General features: G+C 39.0%; 1 protein-coding gene across 1 annotated transcript; it reads left to right on the top strand.

The window, feature by feature from the left end:
- The first annotated feature begins 11,093 nt into the window (after window positions 1–11,093).
- On the top strand, window positions 11,094–21,180 carry LOC116517043 (cytochrome b reductase 1). The gene is made up of 4 exons (XM_032229811.1): window positions 11,094–11,414; window positions 17,254–17,462; window positions 19,843–19,997; window positions 20,096–21,180. The coding sequence occupies exons 1-4, from the start codon at window positions 11,228–11,230 to the stop codon at window positions 20,370–20,372; spliced, it is 828 nt and encodes a 275-aa protein (XP_032085702.1). The 5' UTR covers window positions 11,094–11,227; the 3' UTR covers window positions 20,373–21,180.
- Window positions 21,181–21,846: the final 666 nt, after the last annotated feature.

Here is a 21,846-nt window from a genome sequence, read left to right as displayed (position 1 = left end):
ATAGAGTTTGAAGGGACTTTGGAGGTCTTCTAGTCCAACCCCCTGTTTAGGCAGGAAACCCTACACCACTTCAGATAAATGGTTATCCAACATCTTATAAACATCCAGTGTTGGAGCATTCACAACTTCTGGAGGCAATTGTTCCACTGATTAATTGTTCTAACTGTCAGAAATTTCTCCTTAGTTCTAAGTTGCTTTTCTCCTTAATTAGTTTCCATCCATTGCTTCTTGTTCTACCCTCAGGTGCCTTGGAGAATAGCTTGACTCCCCCTTCTTTGTGGCAACCCCTGAGATATTGGAACACTTCTATCATGTCACCCTAGTCCTTCTTTTCATTAAACTAGACATACCCAATTCCTGCAACCATTCTTTATGCTTTAGCCTCCAGTCCCCTAATCATCTTTGTTGCTCTTCTCTGCACTCTTTCTAGAGTCTCAATATCTTTTTTACATCGTGGCGACCAAAACTGAATTCAGTATTCCAAGTGTGGCCTTACCAAGGCATTATAAAGTGGTATTAACACTTCACGTGATCTTGATTCTATCCCTCTGTTTATGCAGCCTAGAACTGTGTTGACTTTTTTGGCAGCTGCTGCTGCAAACTGCTGGCTCACATTTAAATGGTTGTACACTAGGACTCCAAGATCCCTCTCAAAGTTACTACTATTGAGCAAGGTACCACATATACTGTACCTGTGTATTTTGTTTTTCTTGTCTAAATGTAGAACCTTACTTTTTTCACCATTGAATTTCATTTTTGTTAGATAGCGCCCAATGTTCAAGTATGTGAAGATCCTTCTGTATCTTAATCCTGTCTTTTGTAGTGTTGGCTATTCCTGCCAGCCTGGTGTCATCTGCAAATTTGAAGAGTTCCCCATCTATCCCCTCATCCAAGTCATTGATGAAGATACTGGGCCTAAAACAGAACCGTGGGTACTCCATTGCATACTTCCTTCCATGTAGATGCAGTTCCATTGAGGACTACACGTTGAGTGCAGTTGATCAGCCAGTTGAACATCTATTGAAAGATGTTCATTTATGTTAGAACACGTAAAACATTCTCACTTATTCATGTTAATATCCTGGCATTCTGGTGCTGAAAATAAATATTTCTTAATAGTCATAGATGTGATTTGCTTTATACAATATATTGTGCAAACTTAGTTATTACATGTTAGCTTAATACCGTACGATAGATACAGCACAAAATGTTACTGATAGTGATACTTATTGAATTTATGGGTTGAAGTAGAAAAATAGATTTTCTTATAGTTTTATAAGTTATTTAAACTTTAGCCTGCCTTTTTATTTTTTATAAATAACTCAAGGCAGCAAACGTATCCAATACTACTTCCTCTTCCAATTTTCCACTCATCAACCTTGTGAGGTGGGTTGGGTTGGGAGAGTATGACAGTCACCCAGCAGTCTGTTCATTCCTAAAAACAGCACAATCTGCTGGCTTTTAGCTTAGTGCCATGATGGCGAACCTATGGTACGTGTGCCACAGGTGGCACATAGAGCCCTCTCCATGGGCACCCCAGCCATCACCCCAGCCTAGCTCCAATGCACACACATGCACGCCTCCTGCTGGCCAGCTGATCTTTGGGTCTGCCACACATGCGCGGAGGGCATGCAGGGATTGCAGCATGTGGGGGGGGGTAGGACGTATGCACGGTGGCGCTTGGGGGACTTGCGTGGCATCCCTGCACCACATTTTGGGGCTGGAAGGCCTCCTGCACAAACCTGGAAGCCAAAATCAGGTGTGGGAGGGTGGGGTGCATGCGTGGGTGTCACACACGTATGCGTGGGTTGGGCCGCGCACGGGGCTTCGCAGGCACATTGCATTATGGGTGCAGGCACACATTCTTTCAGTACACGATGACAAAAAGGTTAGCTATCACTAGCCTAGTGTCTTTACTACTAGACCAATCGGTTTTCTTCCTTTTTCTCCTCTATTAGCTAGAAAGATCAGAATGAAATCCATGCTGAACACATATATTATAACCACCTTTGCTCATCTTAAAATGGAGAGCTGTTAATGAATTAAAAGAATAAAAAATATGTAATGCTATGCTAATTTATTATATTTCTCAAATCAAGCATATTTATATTTAAATAAATATGCAGATGGCAGAGGAATCAATTGTGGACTAACCCATCCTGCAACTCTGCTCAATGCATTCTTTTGGTTCTTACTGCATAATCTTATTCTTTTGGAACGGGAAGTCTACATTTTACATTTTGGAATTTTACTGCTATATATCAAGCTATGTAAGCCTCTGGCTATGTGACTTGGCTACATTTTTACCTTCCTATCTGTCTCAGCCAATGCAAATGAGAAGTAACTTGGAAATCATATTTTTAAATTATTCATTATGCTCAACAGTTAAGTAATATGAGAGAAAGGAAGAAATACCAAAAGCTTCCATATGATCTCTGGGGAGAAAATCTATACTTCAGCTTGGGAAAGGACCAAGAAAATAAATTATGCTTAAATATTTACAGAAATGCTCCAAACATTTTAAAAATAAATAGCCAAAGCAGAGGAGATTGTGTTTCCTTATTAAATATCTGTTTGGAGATAGAAGATAACATTCTGGTAACAGTGCTCAGGATGTGGAAAGAAGAATTTAGAAATTAACTTTATGAGAAGGTTAACAATCCGGATGTACTGTCAACAGCAACAATAACACTAATAGGAAAATTTGAAAATTACTTGGACAAATTCCTTAGCAATATAGGCAAAGTTGTTAAGAAAAAAATGGGCTTCAACTAATGAATAATTGAAGTTTTATCAAATAGTTATCAAATAGTTTTATCTTCATGAGAATCGGGAGAAGGCTGCCTGATATTTTGTGCAAACTACTTTCATGGTCTGGACTCAAGCCTTGTTTAGCTGATCATTGCCTTAGTGGTTGATAAGCCCATTATCCTCCAAGGACATTTCTCTTTATTCACTACAATTGTGAAATCCTGTGCAATCCCTCTAATTGGATGTGCCAAAGGAATAATTGAGCCAAGCTGAAATGGACAAAATTAGTTGGAAAACTAGGAAATTAATGACCATCAGTGGTGGGTTCCTACCTTTTCAGGCTGGTTTGGCGACCCAGGCCTGCCACGCCCCCAAACTGTTTCTCCCGGCAGCACCATGGACACGGCCATCTTGTTTTTCTGCTTCTGCGCATGCGCAGAGTAATTTTTATTGCTCTGCACATGCGCGCACAGTGCACATCAAGCGCGCCCACGAGCGAACAGCCAGTAGTGACTGCCGGAACCTCCCCTGATGACCATATATCATGTGCTTCACCCAATAAATGACGTTTACACATATAGTAGCAGTAGAAAAGGAATGTAAAAAACTAGAATAAGAAAAATACAGTCTGAATGACTACATCAGGAAAACTAAAGAGGTTCTGCTTACAAAAGATTGTAAAGAAAGGCTCCCAAAGACAACAAAACCTAAACTGGAATTTAAAAAATAAATAAAAAAATTAATATTTGAAAAAGAGCCAATTTATATCTAAACATTAAGTTTATTGACTCGAGGTCCCTGGAGATTTGATCCCAGTTTTACTTCCTTGTAACTTTCTACTAGGAAAGGGTCAGTTTTCCGAATTTATATACAACTCCATTAAAGTGGGAGTTAGAATTGTTTGTGAATATTCCAGCATCTTGGTGAAACTTGGCTGTAGCTGCATTAAAGACCTTAGCAAATAATTCAAAGCTATGCCTCAGCCAGGGAAAAGAGCGGTTAGAGATACGTTAGCTTCCTAAATATATTAATATTCTTGATGTTACAACTTTGAATGCATAACTTCCTTAATAGAAAACCTGCCTTGTAAATGTCCCCTGTAGTACTAAAATTTGTATCAAGATTAACATGAGCCTTATTTAGCTTCTTTCATTAATTGCAGCTTGATTGGAATCCTACATACAGAGGAGAGACATAATGTGATCCTCAACCATCTTGCTAAACCATGGGTTAAAGAAATGCAGCCTCTGCTTATGTGTGAACAAGTAAGCTGTAACTAAAGAAGCTATCAATGGTTTCTATATTATGCTAAGAAGAAACACTTTGTATTCCTCCTGGAGAAAAACCATGGTTTGTTTTAGTAATCTTTATTTTGTTTTGAACAGATCAGAATCCCTGGCTTTCCCCATACCATAACCTTGTGTGCAGACATATTGATTTTTTTTTTAACTCAACTCATTGCTTACTTGCTGTTAAGTAAAATGCATTATCAACACTCTGAATATCACCAGATATATCACCATGTTATTTTGCTGTACACAAAACAAGTGGTATAGAAAGAAAATTGGCCTGGAAAGAGTGGAAAATAGAATTATTTGCAAAATGTATAAAAATCAAATATATTTTGATAGAATAATGAAACAAAGTTATGCAAAAAGTAATATTGCCAAAGCAATAGCAATAGCAATAGCAGTAGACTTATATACCGCTTCATAGGCCTTTCAGGTCTCTCTAAGCGGTTTACAGAGAGTCAGCATATTGCCCCCAACAATCTGGGTCCTCATTTTATCCACCTCGGAAGGATGGAAGGCTGAGTCAACCCTGAGCCGGTGAGATTTGAACCGCTGACCTGCTGATCTAGCAGTAGCCTGCAGTGCTGCATTTAACCACTGCGCCACCTTGGCTCTTGCAATTGACTTGCAAAAATTGTATTTGTAGAAATCACTATAACTAGAGGACTGAATAAAGTCCCAAGTTATTTTCAAGGCACTGAGATAGTGATTATGTGCCATCAAGTCATTTTCAATTCTTAATGGCCACATAAATAAGGACCACACAGATTCTCCACGATCTACCACTAACTTTTCTTTCACATCTCCTAACCTCCTAACAGTGCACTCATGCCTCTGTTGTTGAGCCTATCCACCTCCTCCTCTTCTCTTTCTGTGTTTCCTAGAATTACAGCCTTTTCCAAGAATAGGTCTTCATATGGTATATCAGAATTTGTACGAGTGACAATTATGGGTTAATTTGTTCAATGAGCCATCTTGGCTATTCACAAAATACTCAGGCATCTTCTCCAATGCCAAAGTTCAAAGCATTGATAATCATTCCTATCCCGCTTCTTTAAACTCCAACTTTTGCTTCCATAGAGGGTCACAGATATAGCAGTAGAAAAAAAAATACATTTCAGAATCCAAAGCAATTCCTAGTGAAGCAGAATCTGGTTGGATCCTGAAATCACTTTGTCCTCAATCATGGGAGAAAAATAGACAAATATGGTTCTAGGATCCAATTGTGTACCTCTTAAGAACTATACTGAATCCAGAAACTCAGATCCAACAGAAGGTGTTAATATTTTTGTTGATTTTGTAAGAGAGCTCTTGTTAATACTACTGCCTAAACTACTCTTTGAATTTAAAAACTGGTTGGAAGCCATGTTTTAATGAAATGTCAACAGCTGTGTTCTCTGCTGGAAATACATTTAACTGTAGTCTTGTCTACAGAGCAAGCCTAATGCATATAGTGTTTGCATCGGGCTAGTAATGTAAGTATGTATAATTTATGTTTGAATTTTTTCATTGCATTTTTACTGTTTTCCATTGCTGACTGATATTTGCATTTTAATTTATTTCAAGATAAAAATTTAGACAGTTTAGAATGGATATGACCTCCATAAAAATGCTTAACTTTTGGCTGAAACTAGTACCCTAATATATATATTTTTTGCAATTTTGTTTAAAGGGTTTTTTTTGTTTAATTTTCATTTTGAGACTTTCATTTTTCACTAATCTGTGAAAAATAAAAAGTTAGGGTTTTTTTCCTGTGCAATCATACCCAGCAATCACAGATTATATTAAATGGAGAAAGCTATTGTAAAAAGAAGAGATGGAGAAAGAGACATAGTCAGAAAGTTGAGGTAAAAAAGAGATCAGGTGCAAACTCCTGGTTTGGGGTGAAAATTAGGGCCTGAGGGTGTCTGAAAGTGGTTAACTAATCAAACATTCCTCTCTCTTTCAATGTTCTACAATGTCTTCTTTAAAAGTTTCCACCTCTTTTCACCTCACTCCTACATCATGCTCTTATTTCTGCAAGATTTACCTTTCCATGTTCTGAAGGACTACCTTGTTTTTTATTAGGGATTATTCCTTTCTCATTCTAAGCCTGACGTGGATATATTAAGATGCAACCAGACTTTTTTTGACAGGCCTCTAACTTTAATGTCTTGCATATTTAAAGCTGCTTTAAACGAAACATTCTTCAACCGTCTTAAATATCTTGTGCTACTCATAATAATTTTATAAAATCATATACCCTGTGCATTCGTGTGTCTGTGTGTGTACATATACATACATAATAAATTTAACTCTTTAACTCCCAAAAGTCTGGGTGACTTTTAATACCCAACTATAAAATTAGAACAGTTAAAAGCATAAAATAAAACATATCAGCCCTGTTCAAAAACAACCTTAACAATGAAACCATAATACACTACCTTCAGGCTTGGAACAGATCCAGATCATCAGAGCTCCTGAAACTCCAGGAGAATATGTGCTCTACGTATCTCTGATGGATGTTGTTCCAGGTAGGGGCAACAATACAGAAGGTACAATTCATGGTCCCTAAATGGTGTTTAATTGAAGGGACCTGAAGCGCATTCACTCTACCTGAACACACCTGGTGGAGAGAAACAAATAGAGATAGGAGGCCTTTCAGATAACAGGCCCTAGGCCACAAAGGGTTTTATAGGTAACAATTAGCATTTTGAATTTCACCAGAAGCCAAGTGGCAGCCAACTCAGCTCACGTAGCAGCAATGACACATTGACATAACAAGTGCCCATTACTGCTCTTGCTACTGCATTTTGGACAAGCTGTAGCTTTTGGTCTTGGCAGTCCCAGGTAGAAAGCCTTCAATAATCCAATTGTGGGTTGATGATGAGAACATGAGTCTGATAAAAACATGAGTCTGAAAGGTCTTTTGGCTGAGGAAAGGGCGCATGGGATGCACAAGAAGAACCAGTGCAAAGGCCCTCTTCGTCATGGCTGCCACCTTCTCATCAAATTCCTGAAGATTCTCAAGTTGAACGGGGAACTGTGACACATTTTTAAAGCTTTCCTCTTCATCCTTATATTTAAGTAAGAAGGTAGGTTGCAGCAATTTTGTTCTCACAATAGAGTTCTAACTTTCTGGAAAAAGGATAGGAGCTGAAACTATCACTAGCATGTACCTTTTCTGCAAATAAATAAATAAATTCAAGAGTAAGAAAAAAAGGTGTTGCAGTAAATGATTCTGACTTTTTGCGGAGGCTTAGATGGATGAAACTCTGCATCTTATCTATATCCACTGATCCAACCCTAAATACCTTATTAAGCACATAGGGTTTCCTTTGGCTGGGTTCACACAACTCACATCCTCAGGTGAAACGACACCATTATTTTCTTAATTCAATTTTTGGAAGCTGAACAAATCAGTGTTTGCATTGCATAAGTTGGAATCACATAACAGTTTACCTAAGATGTGGTCATTCTTGGTTCAGTTTGCAATATAAACAGATATGAATTAATCTAAAACCTATATTTTGTAACAGCTTAAATTATTCTGCTAGATAACATAAATAAATGGATGGGAATGAAAGAATACAGAAAAACTTGACAGAGATTTTGGGGATCTAAGAATGAATGACAATAGTGATTATTTTGTATTTAAGCTTACATACAAATATAAAAGGGATGAATATGCAGTTGAAAATAAAACTGGTTTAATATGAAGAAAGAGTTAGTGAAGGATAGAAAAGAATGACAGATTCTCAGAGTAAAACAGACCAATTTCTGGTGGGGTTAAGAGTGAAAAAGAAATTGTTGGAAAGGAAAGAAATGGGAATGAAAGTAGAACTGCAAGAAAAAAAATGAATCTATAAAAAGTATTAGAAGACAAATTGCTGTCAAAAAAGAATGAATGGTATGCAGACAAAAAGAACATGGAAACTGCTTGGAACAAAATGAAAACAATGATACAGAATGCCAAGAAGTGTGTTGAATTGCGCTAATGGAAAAGTTGAAAAAGGATTTTTGGTAGAATGATCAAAATGAAAGGAAGAGAAAGATTGCTGCTAAAAAATTAGAATGACAGACAGAAATCTAATAAATATGTTTGCAAACAACATATTTAAACAACAAGAAATACATGTTTTGGAAACAGATGAAACAGTTATACAAAAGAGCTTCCAGCAGAGTGATTAAAATTAAAAATGAAAGTGAGAATATAATTTGGAATGAAACTGGAATAAGGAAATGTTGGAAGGCATTATTTTAGAAATTTGTAAAATTAATTATATTTATTTTTAAAAGTGGCTTTGAAATGAATACTATAAATGCTAGCATCCAATAAAACACTGATGAAAAGCCAATTATAACTACTATAAAAATATTGAAAAATGGTAAAAGTAATATAGCTTGAGAAATGATAAAATACATGTGTGGTTGGCTTGCAGAGTGGCAGTAAGATTTGTTCACTGTGTATGAACACATGTGTGAAGACTGCTTTTGTACCTGACACTTAGAACAATAACCTTTGGGAATTTTTCTAAATAGAAACGTAGCAAGCATGAATGTAAAAACTGCAGGGGAATAAATTTGTTTATGTGCTCAGAAAAATGTCCAACAAAATTCTGGCCAAAAGGTAACAAAGAGCAAAGTCTGGAAAATTAGGCAAAGGGGTTTGCTTAGCAAATGATTCAACATTATGCATGGACTTAGTCAAGCATTAGGCTTACAGAATAACAAGAGTTGGAAGGGACCTTGTAGGTCATCTAGTCCAACCCTCTGTTCAAACAGGAGACCCTGTACCATTTCTGACAAGTGGCTGTCTAGTCGCCTCTTGAAAGCCTCCATTGATGAAGCACCCACAACCTCTGAAGACAAATTGTCCCATTGGTTAATTGTTCTCACTGTTAGGACATTTATCCTTAGTTCTAGGTTGAATCTCTCCTTGATCAGTTTCGATCCATTGTTCCTTGTCTGGCCTTCTGATGCTTTGGAAAATAGGTTGTCCCACTCGTCTCTGTGACAGCCCCTCAAATATGCATATTCACTTGCTCGTTTATAATTTATAGAGAAACGCTTGTGATGGGGGCCACAGGTGTGTTTGGTTTAGACAGGAATTTGTGCACAAATGATGCTATGCTGGTCAAACATCCAAGTGATTTGAAGCAGATATTAGATTGTGTGCTGCAGCAAGAGGTATGAATCTGAAAATTAATGTATCAAAGACCAAGATGGTTGTGCTTGGTAGAAAAAAATGGAGTGAACAAATTGCAAGTTATATATAAATACCAAACAGCTAGAGCAAGCTGATTAAAATGTATATTTTAATATTGACTAAAGATAGAAAACCATGAAAAATGTTTAAGGATCGTTCAAATGTATCGTAAAAAGGGAATAGGTACTTTATGGTCTGTTGGAAGGAATGTTTGTCAAGCGAAAAAAAAGGATTGTGTAAAAGAGTGTACTTCTGCCTCTTTGTTATGGGAAGAGTTGGTTTATGTCAGGAGAAGGGGAAAAAATAAGTTGAATACACAGGGTTGGATTCCAGGTGTGTGTCTGTTAAAATAGGAAGTGGTAGAAATGAATTAATGTGGAATGCAAGTAAATTGAATACAAAAGTGACAGACCAATAGCAAAAGCATACAGAATGCTAAATTAGTAGCTACCTAATTTAAGTGCGGAGTGAATGAAAGAGTGGGACAGGCTGAGATGAAATAGAAAACTGAAAATAATAGCTGGACTTGATGCGATACAAAGGGAAAAAGTGCTAAGATTAAAGAGTAAAAGATAATGTACGAATGAGAAGGAAGCAAGGATACAAGGGCATTAAGAAGTATAGCAAGCTCTGTTGGTGTAAATCAGATTTTCCTTTCCTTTTCCTTTATTCATGCTCTTTATTCCTAGACTTATAATTGAACTTTTTTTCTGTACAAGGAAGAGTAATACACACCCCAAAAGGGAATAGCAATAGCAATAGCAGTTAGACTTATATACCGCTTCATAGGGCTTTCAGCCCTCTCTAAGCGGTTTACAGAGTCAGCATATTGCCCCCAACAACAATCCGGGTCCTCATTTTACCCACCTCGGAAGGATGGAAGGCTGAGTCAACCCTGAGCCGGTGAGATCCTGCAGTGCTGCAACCACTGCGCCACCTCGGCTCGGTTACTTAGCTCAGTGATGAAGACACTGAGCTTGTCAATCAGAAAGGTCAGCAGTTCGGCGATTCAAGTTACTTGTCCCAACTTCTGCCAAACTAGCAGTTTGAAAGCATGTAAAAAATGCAAGTAGAAAAATAGGAACCACCTTTGGTGGGAAGGTAACATTGTTCTGTGCACCTTCAGTGTTTAGCCATGCTGGCCACATGACCACGGAGACGAAATGGAGATGAGCACCGCCCCCTAGAGTGGGGAATGACTAGCACATATGTGCGAGGGGAACCTTTACTTTTATAGTATGTATATTTGTACATATGTGCACAGCGAACAGGGCCAATTTTGGGTCCTAATCCTATACCAAATACTTACAAGATGTGGAGGGATTCTGGCTACATGCTAGAATGTCATGGCAGAAATAGATCACAGGAAAGGGTGACAAGTCTGCATCAGAAGATAGACGGCATAAGGGAGGGAGCACAATATCACCTGAAAGCCACATAACATCCAAGCAGCTTCCAGTGCAAAAGGTACGGTAGCTTAGAAGAGCTTATATTGTGTCTTTTGGGCACCTACAACCCTACAATTTACTCCTCAATAGCCAACCACAGGCTTGAGCTTGACGCTGCCGTTTTCGGGTTACCGATATCAGCTCCGCCAGCCTCCGGGGGTGGGGGACAAAAAACCGCCTGGAGAGCCTAATAGTTCTTAAGCCAAAGCAATTTAGAAGCGCAAACTTTTGAGTTCGGCCGATTTCAAGGCCGGGGCGGGGGAGGGAGAGGAGGTGCCAAAAAAAGCGGCGGGTAAGAATGAGAAAACAGAGGAATCGAGTCTTGAAAGTCCCTGCCCGGTGCCTGAACTTCCTTCTCGATCTCCTCGTCATTCTCCAGCCCGGTCCAAGTGGGAGGAATCGCTTTGCTCGCTCTCACACCCCTTTCTCTCTTTCCCTCCAGGGTACGAAAGAGGAGGCCGCGCCCCGCCGAGCGATCCGTCTCCCGTCTCCGCCCCGCTCCCGAGTTTGTTTGGGTCCTCCGCACTTTCGCCCTGGTGTGGAGGAAGATGGAAGGCTACAAACTGTTCCTGGCCTTCCTCGCCTCCGCGTTGCTGCTCGGCGTCCTCTCCGTCGCCTTCGTCCTGGTCTGGGTCCTGAACTACCGCGAGGGGCTCGCCTGGAACGGGGACTTTCCCGAGTTCAATTGGCACCCGCTCCTCATCATCACGGGCTTCGTGTTCATCCAAGGGATCGGTGCGTAAAGGAGGACGGAAAGTGTGGGTGGGTGGCCTGGAGGACAGCCGAGCGATCAGGGGCGGGGGTGGAGAGGGAAGAGGTCGCGAGAAAAGGCTGCTGGGCGTGGGGGGGGGGGGGTTCTGGCAGACTGACGAGGGTCTGTCAGCTCTCGTGCGTGTGTGTGTGTGTAGGGGTGGTGGGGGCTTCTGGCAGACTGACAGGGGTGTCAACTCTCGTGTGTGTGCGTGCGTGTGCAGGAGTGGTGGCTTCTGGCAGACTGGCGGGGGTGTTAGCTCTCGTGTGTTTTGTTTGTGTGTGTGTGTGGTATGTGTGTAGGGTTAGGTTTAGGTGGGGGCTTCTGGCAGGCTGACAGGGGTGTCAGCTCTCTCGTGTGGGGGGGGGCTTCTGGCAGACTGATGGGGATGTTAGCTCTCGTATGTTTTGTTTGTGTGTGTGTGTGTGGTATGTGTGTAGGGTTAGGGCTAGGTGGGGGCTTCTGGCAGCCTGACAGGCGCCGTCAGCTTTCCTGCCCTGGGTTGCCACTGCAACCTGAAAAGGCGGCTTGGTGGCAAGCGGGCGCTCGCGAGGGCTGCGGTGCCAAGTTTAGGATCGCAGCTCCCAAGATGAGCAGATCTCCCTCCTCGCTGGCCCGTGCAATTGGACCTTCCCCAGGATGAGAGAAAATCCCGCAAGAGTTCCGGGAATTCTCTTGCCTTGGCGGACCGGTCCTTCCGCATCCTTGGTTCTGAAGCGGGCTCTCCAGACCCGCTGGCCCGGGAACGGTGCCTCATGACGCCTTTTAGCTAGAAAGCAAGCCTCACGCCCCCATTGCGTCCAGCGGAAGGAATAATTCTGAGCTTTGCAGTGGGAATTGGAGTTGGGGAGTCCTTGGCGCTCCCCGAGTTTGCTTTGCATACGTTTCATTACCCAACAGGGGAAAACACAATTAAGAGGTGTTGCAAAACTGCCAGCCAGATTCCGAAAGCAGACTGTCGCCTTTTCTGTTTACCCGTATAATTGACCATATCTCTCCCAGAGCAAGAAGGGCGTGGGGTATTCAGGCCTCCCTGTTTTGTCTCCCCCCCCCCCCCCCCCAGTGACTCTGCATTTTTAATAGCAGTTTTTGGAACCGTTAATTCTCTGCGGCGACTGTTTCACTGACGCCTTACCTGAGTTGAAAACCGCAAACGTCACAACTCAAAACTGCTAGTTGAGAAGCAGTTGTAAATATGGGCGGGGAGAGGGAAGATTGCTACAAAGGTGACTAATCGGGATGGTGCAAAAGAAACGACAGTGTCTGGTTTACTGAACAACCCCATTGTGTTCTGATGACTATACACTTGCTTCACTTTCTGTAGGATTGTTGTGTATATTTGACCATCTTGATTCTAGTTTGGAAGCTTGCAATAATTTTATTTCACATATGATGCAGAAATCAGCTCTGTGGAATACCTTCTGATTTATAATCCTCTTGCACTGAATGCTAGTTTTTGTGTTATTTAAAATAGATTTAATACTGCAATGGGAGGAAAACCCAGCTAGGGACTAAATACTTGGTAAAGTAATATGAATGGTGAAAGAAAGGAGTCTTAATGGTAGAAAAACTCTAGTAGGAGAAAAAAACACCTTAAAAATTAATACACATACAGTGTATAGTATTGATACTATATGAGGTTTATAGTTTCTGATAAGTACAGGAAATCAGATTTGGGCTTCTAAATTAATTGTACAAGCTGGGAGTTGTTAGATCTTCAGAAGAAGAAAAAAACGAGATTTTAAAAGTAAAAGCAAATCGTAAGAAAAGTTGTGCGCTTAATTTTAACAAATACACTTCTGTTGATGGAAGGATCAGTGCAATTTATCATTCACCTGTTAGAAGGCATAACTGCTAAATCTTTTAAACTACAATATGCATAAGTCAGGCACTAGATACTTCATACCTTGCCCATTGGCATCTGGTTATTCTCACACCCAGATCTGAATTGATTCTTCCTTCTGACATCCTACCCAATGCCTCCCTGATATTATATTCATTTTCAAGAACAACTTTGGAAATCAGATATTTTTTAGAAAAGAAATGTGGTATGTTGCAGTTTTGTATGAAATTACGCTCACCTATCCAGAAACAAATACAAAGAAAGGTAGGACTGTGCATTCTCAGACTAAAGGGGAACAAAAAAGCACAATTTACTTCCTGGTAAATAGGAGTGTTGCCAGTTGCAATGTCACAATGGCATAGCCATTATGAAAAATTTACACAGCATATTCTCATATATATCATATATAGCCACTAGATGGGTCCCATCTCATCATTGCCTGATCTTAGTTCTCTTTATTTCTCTTTCTATACACACACACACACACACACACACAGACACTCTCATTCATTGGGGTTAGAAAGGCACTTTAAGCAGATATGCTGGCAATAGTTAACATTCTTAAGGGATTCCCCCCCCCCATTCAACTGGATTTTATTTTGTTTTCCCATTGTTACATAAGCAATATCCATTGTGTATTGCTTCCAATATTATTTTACCTGTACATTATTCATGCCAGTAAAATAATTTGGATGGAACTTGGGTGGAACTATTGCAAGCCTGTGATGATGTAAATAATTTGGCAGGTGTGTTTTATCCTGGATTTAAGATCAGGGATTACTGTGATACGGAAGTTGGAGTTCTTTTGTCTTGGTTTCTGTTTGTTTTTATACACTACCCAGGTCTGTGGGGACTGGGGTAAATTATAGGCACTGTTAAAAAAAACAAATAAATACTCTATAAATTCATATAGGAATAAATTTGTTGAAAGTTGACAGAAGTGGATTAAGTTTATAACACTTATCACACTACACAGTGGATTACTGTAAATATATAATTCTGAAGTACTAAACATAGTACTATACATGTAATAAAAGCTATTTGCACAAGTTAACGGAAGGAAATGTGCATAGCATGATTGTGAAAACAAAGAGTTGTAAAAAACAAGAGCATGGGGAAAATAGCTAAGTAGTGAATTTTTTGTAACAGTTTATTTTCAGTTCAGCAAAGGTGCTACTATTTAGGAAAACTTGTGATTCCAGTTTTTATTAGTATCAACTTTTATTGTGATAAGTATATCTTGGCAAAATCATACTAAAAAGGGAGAGTCTAAATATTCAAATGTTATGAGTATTGGAGGACACATGGGCAGAATTACATAAGTATTTTATGAATGCTTACAAAACTTCATATGGGGAATACATACCAGAATAAAATATATGTACAGGAAGTACAGATTTCATATTGGAATCATAAGTTCTTAAGTGAGTCATGCCCAATTTTATAACCTATTTAGCCACAGATGTTAAGGAAATCACTGCCTTTGTTAAGTGAATTGCACTGTATTAAGCAAATCTGGTTTCCCCATTGACTTTGCTTGTCAGAAGCTGTCTGGGAAGGTTGCAAATAGCAATCACATGATTCCGGGATGCTGCAACTATCATAAATATTTGCTGATTTCCAAGCGCTTGAATGTTGATCACGTGATGGCACAGTCTTAAGAGTGAAGCCTGGTTGTGAGTCATTTTTCCCCCACGCCATTGTATTTATTTTATTTATTTATTTATTTATTATTATGTAACTTTATTTATTATTATGTAACTTTAAGCAGTTGCTCAATGGATGGTTGTAAGTGGTAAGTTGTTTTATGCTTCTTTACATAATACTTATTATAGTGGTGCTAATAAAAGGCAATTGACTGATAAATCAAAATATTATTTGGTAGCAAAATACAAACTATTTAAAACCACCATTTTTCCTATCAGCCTCTTGAAAGATTTTAAAGTAAGATTATCCCTTTTTTTATTTTGGGAAAAGCTATGAAACTGGAGTGTATGCAGTTAACTTAAACGGTGTCAAATGTCAATATTATATTTCATATAGGCATGGGGAAATGGACATTGAGCCTTTTCCCAGGACATTCCTTTTGGGGACAGAGATTTATTTAGGACTTTTATAGCACAAGTCCTTGGCACAGGCAACATGCATGTTAGTAAATATTTAAAGATATGGCGCTTAAAAAATATGTATTAGCCCAGATGGAATACTTCATTTCTTTCTTTTTGTTATCAAGAAGTTTAGCTTACTGTTAATATCTACCTATTCATGTATTATGGCCAATGTATTATGGGCTGCTGCTAAATTCTCTTTGATTTTTTTACTGGCCTAATTAGAAGATAAATAAAATAACGTACTCGGGTCATTCTGTGACATATGGGCCAGTGGTGGGATTCAATTTTTTTTACTACCGGTTCTGTGGGCGTTGTTTGGTGGGTGTTGCGTGGCTTGGTGGATGTGGCAGAGGAAGGATACTGTAAAATCTCCTTTCCCACCCACTCCAGGGGAAGGTTACTGCAAAATCCCCACTTCCTCCCCATCAGCTGAGACTCAGGAAGCAGAGAATAGATGGGGCAGAGCCCATCAGAGGTGGTATTTACCGGTTCTCCAAACTACTCAAAATTTCCGCTACCAGTTCTCCAGAACTGGCCAGAACCTGCTGAATACCACCTCTGATATGGGCTGCATAAGATACACCTTTTATTCAGTCACTCTCTCTCAGCCCACACCTCACAGGATTGTTGTGGGGAAATAAGAGGAAAGAATATTAGGGATATTTGCCACCCTGAGTTATTTATAAAAATAATAAAGTGGGGTAAAAAAGTAATCCCACCCATGTAAATTTTAGTGGAAGAATGACAGTGCTTTATCAGGTTGCATTCTGCAGCTTCCTCCCCCAGAAACCTCCTCTCAATGGGTAAACTCAAGTTTCCTTCCTTTTTTTGCATATTTCACTATGTTGTCTTAAGGCAGGGGTAGTCAACCTTTTTATACCTACTGCCCACTTTTGTATCTGTTAGTAGTAAAATTTTCTAACCGCCCACCAGTTCCACAGTAATGGTGATTTATAAAGTAGGGAAGTAACTTTACTTTATAAAATTTATAAAGCAGAGTTACAGCAAACCCCTAGCGCCCACCATGAAAGCTAAAATGCCCACTAGTGGGCGGTAGGGACCAGGTTGACTACCACTGTCTTAAGGAATCTATTTGCAGAAGCTTAAGCCATTTATTTCACTCCAAAAATCCCCCAAAATTCTTCTGGCCCAATCCACTTCTAGAAGGTAGCCATTTACTTGCTATGCATAATCCAGTGAGGTTAACATGCATACAAAGTGCCTACTTCTGCCTTTTTTAAGGTGAAATGTGGACCAGATTTGTTTATTTTTAACAGAGTTCCTTGCTTTATGAAAGATGGGCGTGCTATCTGATTTCCAATGTGCACATAGCATTTCACCCAAACAGTTTAGTAAATTGTCACAACTATAGATTCTGGTTTGTCAATCCCAACAGTAACATCTCAGAATATATAAGCAAGAGCCAACTTTATTGGTTGAATCTGGTTTAGAAGGAGCACACTAAGCCAGGAATTTTAATTTAAAAAAAAACAGAAAAAGTTTTTGTTCAATGTGTTGAGTCAGGTCATCTATCTTATCTAGCAAGTTTGCCAGTCAGTTTCCAAAATCTGACGTACATAACTTCATCACTCGATCTCTGAGATACGCCCTTTTTCTTCTAAACAAGATCATTTTAAAAAGTGTGTGTGTGTGTGTGTGAGAGAGAGAGAGAGAGAGAGAAAGAGAATATTTTAATTTCCAATTCTTTCCTTCAGAAAAGGGATAAACAGTAAAATGAGAATGCGTGACCTATTTGTTGAAGGAAATTCTCAAAAATGTCATTAGAATAATGCAAGAACAATTTTAACGTTCCTAATAAAGTTAGTTTTGTTTTAACCTTAATAATTCTTCCTTATTTCCCAATTGCAGCCATTATTGTATACAGGTTACCATGGACCTGGAAATGCAGCAAATTTTTGATGAAATTAATCCATGCGGGGTTACATACCGTTGCTCTGATACTTGCTATTATTTCCCTGGTGGCTGTTTTTGATTTCCATAATTTTAAGAAGATTCCTAACATGTACAGTCTACACAGTTGGATTGGATTGACTGCTGTAATTCTTTATGCTCTACAGGTTAGATATCATTTATAAAGTATACTTAAAAACAGAATAAGATTATTTTAACTTCAATTAAAAATGTGCTGTGTGTACATTAATTTTAACAAGGGATTTTGTATTTTGCAGTTCTTAGACATAAACCTTACAACTCGATAAATTAACCTTTGTCAAATGAAGGCGAATATACATGTCCCAGGATAATGTTGTAGGATCCAATCTGGGCGGTCACCAGTACTGAAGTTTTGTCTTCCAAGCTTAAGACTTGTACTGAAGCCTCTAGAGAGAAATTCCCTGAAGATGGGCTCCAGCACAAGCCCGAAAGCTCAGAAGACAAAATGTCGGTCGCAGTGACTAACCCAGATTGGATGCTTCATTAATCTTTGTGTTCATTGTAAACAAAATAAGAGATATAAGGTATTTTACCTTTAAGCAATTGGCATTCTGCTGCAGAAATCTGTCCAGGAACTTAGCTTCTTAAAAAATATGATAAGGAACAAATTATTTGCCAAGAAACTAAGCCAGCATAAGTGTTGTGAGACAATCTTTCTCACAAGAGGTAAATTTAAAAAGATATTATACACCACGTTTTGTGGATTCAGTAGTCTCTGAAAACATTCTTTCTATTTTGAGTACTTTTAGTAAGGAACTTTTTGATTCTCCAGCTTTTATTAAATTTTTGAGAATGCTGCTCTTTCTATATTCAGAAGTGTTTCATTTTACCATCTTTGTAAAGTGTCTTTCATATACTGTAATTTTTACAGAGTATCCTAGAAATACATTCAGACTTTCTTGTTTTTAATAGTAGGGAAGGAAATGTATATTATTTAATGTAAATTTTAATATAATATTGGGGAAGCCGTTGCTCTCTAGAAGAGCTCCATGGTAATGGTGAGGAATGTAGTTTACGGTAGTTCAACAGAATTTGAGGATACAAACATCCTTACTTCTTCCCTAAATCCACTTAGAGAAGAGGATAGGATCCAAAAGGATGATTGCAGTTTTGAGCAGTTTGACCCAATAAGCAACTAATTGCTCACTGTAGTAGAAAGCACACATTTTAAAAAGGTGGCAAAAGATTTGGCATTGGTAGCCACTCTTAAGTTTCAGGATTGTGGCCGAAGACCACAAATTTAATGGCAGTATTTTAGAGAGTTTCTATTCTGATTCTGTGGCTTGTAAGATGCAAGATTTTGCAGCCTGGCGTATCAAAATAATACACACAGGCTATTCAATTTTTTTATATTTATCTGTACTTCATGCCAAATGTGTTAAGATAAATAAAAGAAATAGGAAATAAAAGAAATGAAAGTAATATCAAGATCATTTTTTAAATAATAATAAAAAGAAGAAATAGCCTCTGCTCTTTCTGTTTAGATCAGCCATAGGACTTTGGCCTTTTAGAAGAGTATAAAGACCAGGCTCTGCCAACTGCCCCTAGGGTCCAAGAATGCTATGCAATTCTGTGTGTGGGGCGGGGGGAGGTTAGATTTTATGAGCTGAAGGTTCTCCCTCTGCCTTTTAGCTTACATACCATATTTTTCAGACTATAAGACACACTGGAATATAAGACACACCAAGATTTTGAAGAGGTAATTTTTAAAAAAAATGTTTTTGCCCTCCCCGGACCCCAGGAGCACTCTGTAGGCCTCCAAAACCCTCTGCACATCTCATTTTTTGTGAAAAGGGGGCATACAGATAGTTTGAGAAGCCTGCAAAGTGCTACTGGGGGCGGGGGAGGGCAAAAATGCAATGTGTGGGGGGTTGGGTGGTGAAAAATGGACCTGTTTTTCGCAAAAATGGGGCGTGCAGAGGGTGTGAGACCTGTAGAGTGCTCCTGGAGGCTGGAGAGGCCAAAAAACTATTTAAAAATGGCGGGCGTGCAGAGAGTTTGGAAGGCCTGCAGAGTGGTCCTAGGGCTTGGGAGGGCAAGAACAGCCCAGTTTTTGTGAAAAATAGGACCATTTTTCACTCGGTTTTGCCCTCCCCAGCCCCAAAAGCACTTTGCAGGCCTCCCAAACCCTCTCTGCGTCCGTTTTTGCTAAAACCTGGATGTGCGGGACAGGGTTTCGGGAAGCCAAAAATGCTGTATTCAGTGTATAAGACGCACCCAGATTTTCAGCCTCTTTTGGGGGAGGGGGGAAAGGTATGTCTTATACTCGCAAAATACGGTCGTTTTCCTTTTTAACTTCATTTTAATTGGCTTTTAGCTTGTTTTTAACTATAGCTTTTATATCATCATGTGATGAATGGTATAAAATATCCCTATAGGTTTTCAAAGATTTCAGGAGATAATTTAGGAATCAAATTTGGCACTGCCCCATAAAGATTTATTTTTATGCTTGTTTTTCAAATAATGGATACCGTTGCCATTTACTAAGTGTTATCTGTGTATCAGCTTGTTTTAGGCTATGTGGTCTACCTACTTCCCTTTGCCCCAACTTCTCTCCGGACAGCTGTTATGCCAATACACACATATTCAGGTCTTCTCATCTTTGGAGCAGGAATTGCCACAGCCCTAATGGGAATTACAGAAAAACTTTTTTTTGCTCTGTAAGTATTTATTTGCATGTCACTAATTTTTTTTTACAATAACATTTACTAATGAGCATTGTTAATTTGTTCCTAATTTTAACTTTTTTTCCCTGAAGGGTAAAACCAGTCCCCTATAGCCAGTCCCCAAAAGAAGCTATTTTTGTCAATGTTCTGGGTGTCCTGATTGTCGCCTATGGGGCTGTAATTTTGTGGATAGCTACAAGGCCTCATTGGAAGCGCCCACTCGAACACGTTTTCGTAATCCATCAAAGAATTGGAGAAGGATTCGGTGAAGATGACTGTCATAGTCCAGATTTGGAATTCAACAGTGATGCAGCTGCCAGGAAAAGAAACCCCAAACCTGATGAAACTGGACAGAGATCAACTATGTAAAGAAAGTATATAGCAAAATTTGCAAGAAGAAAACTCACTCTCCCTTATTCTCTCCCAGCTCTTTGACACACTTATACTTTGCTTATTAATATGTTAGAATTTCCTGAATAATGAGAAGAGTTAGTAAAGAGTTTAATTTTAGAAGTATCTATTTTCATATGATGCCACTATGGTAACTTGTACTGTATTTCTTGATAATTTTGAAAAACAAAATCTGGAATTATAACCAGGTCAACTACAATAAACACTTTTTCATTGATTTTGACTGATGGAAGTACAGATGAACATTAGATTTCAGATATTGGAAGAAAGTTATGAGAAAGGGAGGACTCCATTGAATAAACTGGCTAAAACCCTTGATATTTTTTTAATGTTGTTCAAACTTGTTTCCATAACACTATGGAACTACTGGCCATCTTGGAAAGCTGAATGATTGATTCCACAATTCATTCTTTTTTATTTTTTCTTGATTTCTGATGTTGCCTTCCACTGGCACTGGAGAACTATATGTTTTGCAGTTCAATATTATGATTATGGTGGCCAGAGAGAGAAGGGAGAGGCAAAGCCGGTGGTGGTGGGCTGATAATTTGATTACCCTGTGTAGCTTCTTTTTTCACATAGGTGCCAGCTTCTCATACAAACACATCATCTGATATCACAGCAGTCTCAGACATTATTGCTATAAGGTAATCATTGTTTTTGCACAATCACATTTAAATGAATATTGGCTTATACAGTAACTCCATTATTGGAATAGATACGTGTTGGAGTGTTTACAGTTTGTTCAGATTATAAAGCAATGTAATCTTGACTAGACTAGACTAGACTAGACTAGACTGGAAGGGACCTTGGAGGTTATTTAGTCCAGCCCTTTGTTCAAGCAGGAGAACCTGTACTATTTCAGATAAGTGACTGTCTAGGCCAAGGGTATCAAACTTGCGTTGACACAGTGTTATCATGTGACATATCACGACTTTTATCTCCTTCGCTAAATTAGGCGCGTGTAGCCAGCGCATGCCACATCCAAGCTGTGAGTTTGACATCCCTGGTCTAGACTCTTCTTAAAAACATCCAGTGTTGCAGTGCCCATGATTTCTGGAGGCAAGCTGTTCCACTGCTTAATTGTCCTCACTGTTAGGAAGTTTCTCTAGACCTAACTAAATTAAAGCTGTGTTGCTCTAAACACTTACTCTTAAAGAATGCCATTTCAACATGAGTTTGCAGGGGAGGAAATGATTTTTTCTTGGGCAATATATGGTCAACATTGTGTATATTTGGCAAAGAGCAAGTGTTCTCTCTGATCTCATTTTCCTTAATGAACAAGTGAAGCTGTTGCATTCTTTACATTGATGGCAGTTACTACCTATTTCGATAAGCTACTTATTTTTAGGAGGAGGAAGAACATTTCCTTTATTTACGCATAGAATTCAACAAGCTTTCTTCAGAAAAACTATAAAGTATTGAAAGTAATCAG

This window comes from Thamnophis elegans, chromosome 1 (genome assembly GCF_009769535.1).
Source record: "Thamnophis elegans isolate rThaEle1 chromosome 1, rThaEle1.pri, whole genome shotgun sequence".
In the NCBI taxonomy this organism is placed as follows: Eukaryota; Metazoa; Chordata; class Lepidosauria; order Squamata; family Colubridae; genus Thamnophis; species Thamnophis elegans.
The sequence above is the reverse complement of the archived record's forward strand: the minus strand, read 5'-3'. Positions and strand labels throughout refer to the sequence as shown.